At 41.1% G+C, this 10,113-nt stretch overlaps 1 protein-coding gene across 1 annotated transcript; it reads left to right on the forward strand.

Moving 5' to 3' along the window:
* The first annotated feature begins 720 nt into the window (after positions 1 to 720).
* On the forward strand, positions 721 to 4,441 carry LOC104954969 (uncharacterized gerABC family protein DDB_G0290879-like). Its single transcript, XM_010782186.1, has 2 exons — positions 721 to 1,233; positions 4,302 to 4,441. The coding sequence occupies exons 1-2, from the start codon at positions 1,090 to 1,092 to the stop codon at positions 4,395 to 4,397; spliced, it is 240 nt and encodes a 79-aa protein (XP_010780488.1). The 5' UTR covers positions 721 to 1,089; the 3' UTR covers positions 4,398 to 4,441.
* Positions 4,442 to 10,113: the final 5,672 nt, after the last annotated feature.

The following is a 10,113-nucleotide window of genomic DNA, read 5'->3' on the forward strand; positions in this document are numbered from 1 at the left end:
AGTTCTGTTTCATATGGGTGTTGAGATAGACACTGGATGACCTTGGTTGACCTCCAACTGCATTCCATTCTTTCCAATGGCTGGCGTCTATGTCACGTGATCTTCAAATTTCTCCCTGCAAAAAAACAAAACATGGCCGAACTTTGTTTTATTTTCGGTGGAAAATGCCTATTTTAAAGTTAGTTTGGCCATTAAAATGCGTTTTGATGTCATTTGATGCGAGACATATGAGATGTTATTTCCAATCACAGAGCTTGAGAACTAATCAGGGGGTTTGTCAAACAGAGCACATTGTGTAGTCTTAAACGATAGCTGGGGATTCTGGGTAGTGTAGTGTCTTCTGCCATCCTTCACTCCGAAAAAATATTTGTTTCTCCGAATCGAAGGGAACATTCATGTGTTGGAGAGCTGTGCTCGACTCAGGAATAGTGAAATGTTGGAAATCACTTCTCCTGTAGAGGTATCACTTTGAGCCAGGTGCTATAGAAACCTCTCAGATTGCCATTATTCCGCAGTGTACACTGAGCCTACAAGCCCAGCGTTGTTCACACAGAAGAAGTGCACTCTGCCGAAGAGACCATGTCCCGAGGAGTGTGTCATCCTGCTTTCAGTTAAAAGCTTGTTGATGACGTGCAAAGAACAAAGCCACAAAACGTGTGGCGTGAAGTATTAAATTAAAAAGTCTTCCTGCTCCCTCCCTCGTAGATTTCACCTCGCTGCTTTGATATCTGACCTGAGGAAGGAGGGAATGAAGCTGCACGCTCGCTCTTATTGCAGCGTGTGTGTGTAAAGTAGAGTCTCATTAGGGAGTTTCATGTGATAGATTTCGCAGTACGGAAAATAGGGATGATAAAGAAAATGAAAGACGGAGGGAGCAGGAGGAAATCCAGAGAAGAGGGGACTGGGGATATTGTAATTAGTTGCACCTGTTTCCTTTAACCCGGCTCCAGTTTCCCTCTACAAACGCATGCAGATTACCCATCAAAGCCCTCTGCTGCCTCTGCTCAATGGAACCTTTGTTGCCAGTTGTCAGGGAGGCGGCCCACAGAAGTAACACAAGCAGGCCCACTGCTCTGGAACTTACAGTACATGCACCGGACACAACAACACCGGGGAGTGTGTAGAGTCTGCATCACCACGTTCTGCCTGTCAGACAACAACAACAACAACAACAACAACAACAACAACAACAACAACTTCATCCTGTGTCAACACAACTGGGCGGTGTTAGCCGTAAGAGGAACCGCTCTTCCACACAGGCATCACTAACTCTTCATACTATGATATAGAATATTGCAAAACTACACCCTCAAAGACACACTTGACAAGAGTATACCTGAATTGCCAAATAGTTGAAGGGCAAAAAATGAAAAGTTGCTAAATTCTGTTTTAATAAACTTCACTGATCCGCTGTGGCTTTACAAACTTTTGTTGTGAAGCCAAACATTTTTTCAACCCACATAAATTGTGGGGGTTCCAACAGATTCCAAACAGACCAAATATGTCAAGCTGAGAATCCATTTATATTTGATGGACTGATGGAGCCATAAAAAGTCTTTAATTTGAATATTTCTCCCAGTTTAAACATCATTACTTCCAGATGATGAGGATTAAGAATGATACTGTCTAAATCACTGTTGTCTCCAACATGCAGTTCTCCCCATGTATTATATATATATATACTGTATATATATATATATATACTGTATATACTGTATATATATATATATACTGTATATATATATATATATATAAATTAGGGCCGGGACTTTAACGCGTTAATTAAGATTAATTAATTACACAAAAATTAACGCGTTAAAAAAATTAACGCATTTTAATCGCACTTATTTTTGCACCGCGGAACGTTTCTCACTGGATGAGTTTCAGGGGTACCGATTATACTGGAGCACCAACTAACGTTCATTACTTCAGACAACAACAAACCACAGTGAACAATAGTCAAACGTGAACGAAGAAGCTGATGAGACCGCTTTGGTTGGCCCCGTGGATGGGACATTTTGTTTTAAAAAACGGACGGAGGGAAGAGTCGATAAGAGCACAGTTGTTTGCAAATTATGCAAAAAGGAATTCGCATATCACCGCAGCACATCAAGCCTCAAGTATCACCTCAATGCAAAACATATAGCAGCTAGCGTAGAAGCTAGCGTGGACGTTAGCCCGACTCGGAGTACAAGGCCCCACACCCAATTCGCGTTGATCAAACAGTGGCCTATGCAACAGAGAGATTTTATTTTTCATCAGGATATTGAAAGAATATTATTTTGGATTGAGGTCAATCACTGGCACTTTTTTATTTATTTTATTTTAAATGGTACACTTTATGTTGAACTATTTATTACGTTGTTGGTGCAACTGGCACTTTATGTTGAACTGTTTATTGTTTTGGCCAAGGTTATTGAGAGAGTTGGACTGAAATTGATTAGATTTTTTAAATCAACTGTTGGTAAATCAACAAAGTCTGTTATGGCCTCTGAAGCAACAGAGAGATGTTTTCTAATAGTCAGGGTTTCCAATGTTCTGAATGTACTTGAAAGTATTGTGTTATACTTCAAAAACAAAGTGTTATAGTTTACAGAAGGTCTACCTACCTATAGGCTACCTGAATCTCTGAAATGTACTGTATTCCTAAATATGCTATTGCTACACTTTATGGCAAAAATTTCACTTTTCTGTTGGTCTTTGTTAAGTATAGCCTTGAAAAAAATAAACAATGTTTTGTTGCTTAAGCTTATGTATTCAGTCATTATTCAATGGTATACTAAAATCCATGTGAAAAAAATTGCTTCTCACTGTTCTCAGGTCAAATATTTATATGCGATTAAAAATGCGATTAATTGCGATTAATTAATTACAAAGCCTGTAATTAATTAGATTAATTTTTGTAATCGCGTCCCGGCCCTAATATAAATATAATACATGGGGAGAACTGCATGTTGGAGACAACAGTGATTTAAACAAGAATTAGATGGAAAAAAATATATAAAGCTCCTAATTTTCCTCTATTTCTTATAATTAAAGTTAACAAATTAATGAAATTAAAACTTTTAAAAATGTATTCCTTCATGTTTCCATTTCACTAACCTTTTTTTTACTTGCAAAGTAAAACCCTTTTACCTAGATGTTTTCTAAACAGGTATTTGTATAGTCACATTGTTGATCCAACAGATACTCTGTACCTGCATTCTGTCCGTTTTTTGGCTCCATGTTAAACCAAAACTTCTCACTTGTTTAATCTACTGGGAAACTTATACAAAATAATGTGTGTTGATAATTTGCTTATTTCCCTGAAATGCATGTTTCCTATGACAGTGTTAGTGTCATGCCCAAAAATAATTTCAACATGTTACCGTGAGAAATTAATAGTTATAACAAGATCTTTTACCACAATATATCAAATATAATTTCATGGTATTTCTTTTTCTGACATGGCAGCAATACACTCTTCTTCCTCTTTGCTGCAGACACTGTGTTTGCCTTTGTAAGATAAATAAAGTTCATCTTATTTTGAACGCTGAAATAATCACTAGCATTATTGCAGCATCACTGTAGTTAAAGCACCCTGATGATCTGCTGATAATGATGCTGCGTTAGAAACAGGAATGATCTCAAACTCCGTCCTGCGTATTGAGCTCTATGACTGATGGCCTCAATATTCCATATCATGTATGGATTGCCCATGTTTAAATTTATAGTTTGTATCCAGCAGCTTTCCTATTTCCTCCATATGGTCAGCACATAATTGAAAACACTTAGAGCAGTGACATTTTGGTCACTGTGTTCCTGATCCTGGAACAGCCAGTCCTCTGCACAGCTGCTGCGGTCTAATAGCATCCATTTGAAGAAAGTGTCCTTGATTAGGTTATTATCAAGATCATTTAGCGCTTCAATAAGAGAAGTGCTGGGAGGAGTGGCAGCAGTGTGAAGGTACATTGCTGTCCTCCGTCATTCAATTGGACTCTGATAGGCTCACATGCTCACCTCACGGAACGCATCTGACAATGAGGCTGCGGCGGAGGCAGGGGGTAAAGGGGGGGGGGGAACGCTCTGCATTCAAGTGCTAATTAGAAAAATTAGATCTATGAAAGGCAGCAAGTGATCTAGGCCTTCAACCTACGCCTGTGTACCGCTGTAGCAGCACAAAGAGGAGGCAACAATAAGCACTGAGGAGGAGGGGGGGGGGATAAATAATTTAATCCATTATCTACTCTGCAAAGCTCATCAGCACTGCTACACAATGGCCACGATTGAATTGCTGATTGCATTTCTCTCCTACCCTCCAGGAGAAAATGCCCATGCTCCACTCTGCCAGCGCCACCAAGAGCAAGAGAGACGAGAGAGAGTCTCCACCAAGGTCAAACTACAACACAGCAATCTAATTAAGACCATCACACAGGTTCCTGTGCGGGCTCAGCCTCATATTGTCCATTGTGTATTACATCATGTACTTCTACATGTAAATCATGGATGTGATGCTGTGATCTCCACGTCCACATTTCTAATTGATAAGAGTGTATCTATAAAAGGAGCCTGACCAGCAGGATGTATGTCCAGATTACTGCTCAGGTAAAGTGCTGTCTGTGATTTATAACATGTACAAATACTGAGACTACAGGAATGGTTGTTTGACTCCTAGAACAACACACATGGGGAGTCCCAGCGACAGGCTCACATTGTGGGACATTTGCAGTTTAAAACATTTGGTTTACGGTGTGATTTCAAATTGAAACCAAACTACTTGGTTAGGTTTCAGAAAAGGTCACAGTTTGGGGAAAGCTAGTTTCAGAACATACGCACATATAAGTATATTACATAACTTAGACACATAAATTGGATAAAAGTCCACTTCTTAACTTTTGATTTCACAAAGACAGCAGCCTCCTGGGTGAAAGTAGGCCTACTGTTGTTTGTTGTTCATCCATCACAACCTCAAGGACGCTATAACTCTGGGACTTTGTCGCTTTTTGTACTAAGTAACTTTGCTTGCATCAATAGCATTAATCCACCCATTAGAGCAGCGTTTCTCAAAGTGTGGGGCAGAGATGGGTGGGTCGCGAATGGACGCGATGAACGGGAGATTTTTCTTTTCATATATTTTGTTTACCTCAGGCCGGAATCGAACCTGGGTCCTCGCGGGCGGTAGTGGACTGTTACAGTCGGAGACTCTAAACAGCTGTGGACTTTCACAGCGCCGCTGCGCCGGATGCGGTACCGGCTCAGCGGCGCTGTGAAAGTCCACGGCCCACCTATGCAAGAGCCAGCGGCCCACCGACGGCAGCGGCCCGACGGCAGCGGCCCACCGGGAAAACTCCCGAATCTCCCGATGGCCAAACCGAGCCTGCTCACGCACACAACTGAAACCAAAATCATTAACAGACATATGTAAAAATCTCTCATACACACATGTGAAATCAGGGACGTGCACAGACATTTGGAGGGGCTATTGCTCTAAACTGGAAAAAGGGCCTCTCCCCACCCCCCCCCTGACTTTTATGTCCAACTGCTAAATTCGTTATTCAGGCACATTTTTTGTTTTGCGGTCCATATCTCATTAAAATATCTACAATTCTGTTTTAATGTAGTTCGACCATTGTAACTGCTGTGAAGACATACAGTAGGCTACTGATAAAATAGGGCTTCTAACTAATTACCTTAAATAAACTCACTAATTAATTAAACCAGTTCAATACGCAATATTCTTATCGTTCTTGATGAGCGCAGTAACGGTAAGGTATCTAATTACTTATTTATTTACTAGAAAAACTTGTATTTTTTTAAAGTAGCTCTCATCCTAAAAAAGGTTGGAGACCCCCGTTATAGAACGATACATTTGACAATTTTAAGCTTGGCCTACCATTTTATTGGAGCAATGAGGAACAGGTGGGGCTTGAAAAGGCCCACCTGTTCAAAGTGGGGAATGACAGAAAAAGTTTGAGAACCACTGCATTAGAGGCTGTTGTGCATCAATAAATGCACATGTAGGTTGAAATAGTTGCCTGAGAAGACAACCCATACATTTTGGGAGAGTGGCCTGGTGATTTGTGATGTCGCCAAAACTTTGGTTGAAACTTTATAACAACGATTTGATGCCCTGATATTTTGTACCCACGTTCATGGTCCCCAGAGGATGAATATAAAAAGATTCCTGTGGCACAACCATGAGGTCAACATTCTGTCTCTGAAGCTATTAAAGGAATTTGAACCCTATTGAACAGCTGTGAGGCCTATATGAATTGTCATGAAAATGTGTACAGATATTCATGATCCTCAGATGATTAAACATCGTGACTCACATTCTCTGACGAACGCAAAAATCAAGTTAGTAGTTTTGAGTAAAACGTCTCGACAACTTTAAGAATAAAGGATTCTGCCTGATAAAAAAGATTTGTACCCTATTTCCCAAGTTGCAACTGAGTTCACTATTCAGGTAACCACAGGCTTACCGTTTTATATATTTTGTTATCTTGTTGGGCAGAATATTTGTTTGCTTGGAGAGGCTTTGTAGATTTAAAAAAGGAACAGCAATAAGTCTGTTGGTCAACCCTTTGGATTTTTCAAATATCCTTTAGAGAAATGTAACACTTATATTATATGAAATTATAATACATTGTCTGAAATGGCCCATGCCTGTTAACTTACTGGAAGCCACGATCATCACTGTAAGCTAGCTAGTTTTTTAGTTATTGTTCGCAGTACTCACAGCTAAATGAACCCAATAAACATTCCGATGGCATCAACAGAATAGTGGCAAAAACAAAACATGTATTACTTACATTTGTATTGTGCTGTGTTCACTGGACAGCCATCGTTAATGAAACCTTCCCTTACACTACGTAGCCCTAATGGCGGCCATTCAAGCGCTCCAAACTTAACTGTTAACAGTCATGAGTACCCATAGTGCACTGCATCTTCCACACTTGTCAGAGTGAATGCAACTATGCACTCAAAACAGCAACAAAAGAACAGAGGAACACACACCGAGACAAAGCAGTAGTCCTGCTTAACTTAACTTTTCACATCATCAAATGTCAAAGAGTAACAGGGCAAGAAACTATTAATGGATGAATCTGACAATGGTTTATGAGGATGATTGCTTCCATCACCCCGCCCCCCCCACCCCACACATCAACTGCAATCCATCATGTGCATCAGGCTCCAGTAAAAAAGGAATATCAGGATCACTTACTTGGCCCAGTGCCTCTGACATGCTGGCTTAATTTTACCTTCCATTTCAGTGTGGTGCATTTACATAAAACACAGAGAAAAGTAGTACACATAATGGTCCCCACTGGCTAGGAGCTTTAAGGTCCTGTCCACAGTCCCAGTGTGGGGCAGTCAAGCTGCCTCTGCTCTGTTAGTTTTATGGAGCAGTATTGAAACCACTTTGAGGTCAGCTAGCTGCAGAAACTGTGCTGGGTCTCCTATGGTCATGAGAAAGGGTCCAAAACAGATCCAGAGGGCCATTTCTGGCATTCCAGCCAACTTTCATTGACAAAAGGAGGTCATTACTCTGTGCACAGCTTCAGCAATACCAGGATCAAATGCTCCGTCAGGGTGGCAGTGAGAGATGTGACCTATGTTCGGCCTGCTGGTGCCAAGGTTCAAGCCCTCTTGCAAAGGTGGTTCTTCAGGAAGAGGATTTCTGAAAAATAAAAAAAAAGCCCAAAATGTGCTTTTTCTCAACATACACGTACATGCGTTTTTATGTGTACCCCATTTGCACACGCTGATTTCATTTGATTGCTGTCATTATGCAAGTACAGCACAAATTGTCCAAGACCAAGTGAACTATTTATAGCTAACACAAGGCCCGAGAGCCAAGTGTGCCTAATGGTGTAATTTGTATTGTTAATGGTAATGCACTATTAGTTTGTTCCATTTGGCTTTGCACAGGTGCATTAATAGGGCTTGGTGAACCGTCTCACTCCTGCTGAGCCTTTCTAAAGGGCCACGGCGCCCTCTGGTGGCTCACAGCAGAACAACGAGGCAGAAACCACTTCAAACACGAGCTGCAGTCAAGGTTAGGAGAGAGGCATGTTATTGAGAGAAAAGACAAACATTTTGTTGAATGGAGGAAATCAAGTAGTCTTATTGGGTCAGAAAGACCTAAAGAGTCCTTAAAAAACTGAAGCGAGGCAACGCAACGACAAACAGTTCCCACAAATGTCAAACAACAACAAAGCAGGACAGATTTTTGAAATATCGTGCTCCTAATTAACCTTCAAGCTCATCAGCCACAATCAATATAGACTGCAGCCTTTTTTTCTAATTGAGATGAAGTAATTATCAGACTGTATTCATCTCGTTAATGAAACTATGTTCCAATATGCCTGCAGCTAAACTGTTAATTGAGTTCTATTTTCTGAGATGGGCGGCCTCTCCTTGTGTCCACGGCCACAAAGCGTCAAATGTGGGTTGGGGCCTTTGTGCTGGTTTTTTGTAGACATAGGAGGCTGTGGACCGGTGGAGCGTGGGAGAGCCCACCACCCCCACCCCCCGACACTCTACATCCCTCCTGTCTGTTCTCCCATCAGAGAGTGGGTAATACCGCTGACTTGGGCAGATCATCTCGTCCCAGTCTGTTATTTCACGGTTTCAGTGGTTAAGTACTCCCTGTTGAGTAAGATATATCGAGACAATTATTCTGTAATTATGGAGCCAAGAGACGAGGAATGGAGTCATGAGATTCTGGGCCTTAAGTCACTGCGAGACTGAACGAACTGAAACATTGAATTTGATTAAATATATTATGTCAACAGATTTCACATAACTGTATTAGGTTAGCTGAAAGCAATAATTGTAAGTTGAAATACAAAATATTAGGTTCATCTTAATAGTATTGCTTTCAACTAACCTTATACAGTTATGTGAAATCTGTTGACATAATACATTTAATTAAAGTCAGCGGTTCAGTTTTTCAGTGTGGGGGGACTCACTGTCCGTGTGCTGTATGACATCACAGCTCCTGTCCTGACATAATCAACTTTAAAAACCAGTGGGACAAATAATAAAAGGTATTTAATACTATATTCTGCCTCCACTAACACATCCCTTTACCCAAAAACTGAAACGTTCAATATCAACAGACAATTAAAAATAAAGGGGTAGAGCACATAATGTGTACAGTCAATGTCATAGTCAACCCCTTATGTTTTCTGAAAGGACAACCTACTTTAACAGAAACCCTACATTACAGTTTAGTTATCATATAGTCGATACTTTTTCAATTTTCTGATAATAAATGTTGACTTAGACTTTTTGAGACCTCCCCCGGCTGCGATCGGCTATTCTCGTCTACTTTCAAGGCGAGCCGCAGCTCGTCTCAAACAAGCCTATTGGCTCAGTGGCCCAATCCCAAACCACGCCCTACACCCTACCCCTACACACTCCTCCTTCGTGACGGAGTGAACTCTGTGGAGTGACACTCGCAGCTCAATGAGGCTGAGACAAGCGGGACCTGCGCAGACGTGCGCAATTTCGATCAACGTCTTGCTAGTGCGTTGCATGATGGTTAGTCATTTTGTCCGACTTGCTCTGGAGGCTCGCCTACATGAGACGTTGAAATCTCGCGGGACAAAGACGCCCGCAGCCTTGAGAGCGAAGCGCGGCGGCGCAGTTCCTCTCCGCGGGCTGCGGAAGCGAAATGCTTGATGGGAAACGACTCGCTGGTATCTCGAGCTGAGCGCTCATTGGTGGTTTTTACCACGTGCTGGTGATGAAACTCTCCAATTGGCTCGGCAAAAGTTTGTTGTTGTTTTGTGTCAGTTTTACGTCGCCCCCTCCATTAACATTTTTCATAATTGTTCCACAATGTTTATCATCATGAAATTAATATCTATATATGTTATACTATACTTGCACTGCTTACCGTTTTCATACTTTATATATCTTAGCATATCCATACACACTGTTCATACTGCTCACAGGCTGCTGTGTATATTCATACCCCTCACTGTTTATTCATCATTCAATTCATTCTATATTTTATTCTGTAGATTGTGTACATTACTTTTCACTTTACTGCTTGTTGCACTCCTGGTTAGAAGCTAAACTGCATTTCGTTGTCTCAGTACCTGTAATCTGTGCAATAACAAT

The sequence above is a fragment of the Notothenia coriiceps genome, unplaced genomic scaffold (genome assembly GCF_000735185.1).
Source record: "Notothenia coriiceps isolate Sejong01 unplaced genomic scaffold, NC01 NC01_scaffold00024358, whole genome shotgun sequence".
NCBI classification, from domain to species: Eukaryota; Metazoa; Chordata; class Actinopteri; order Perciformes; family Nototheniidae; genus Notothenia; species Notothenia coriiceps.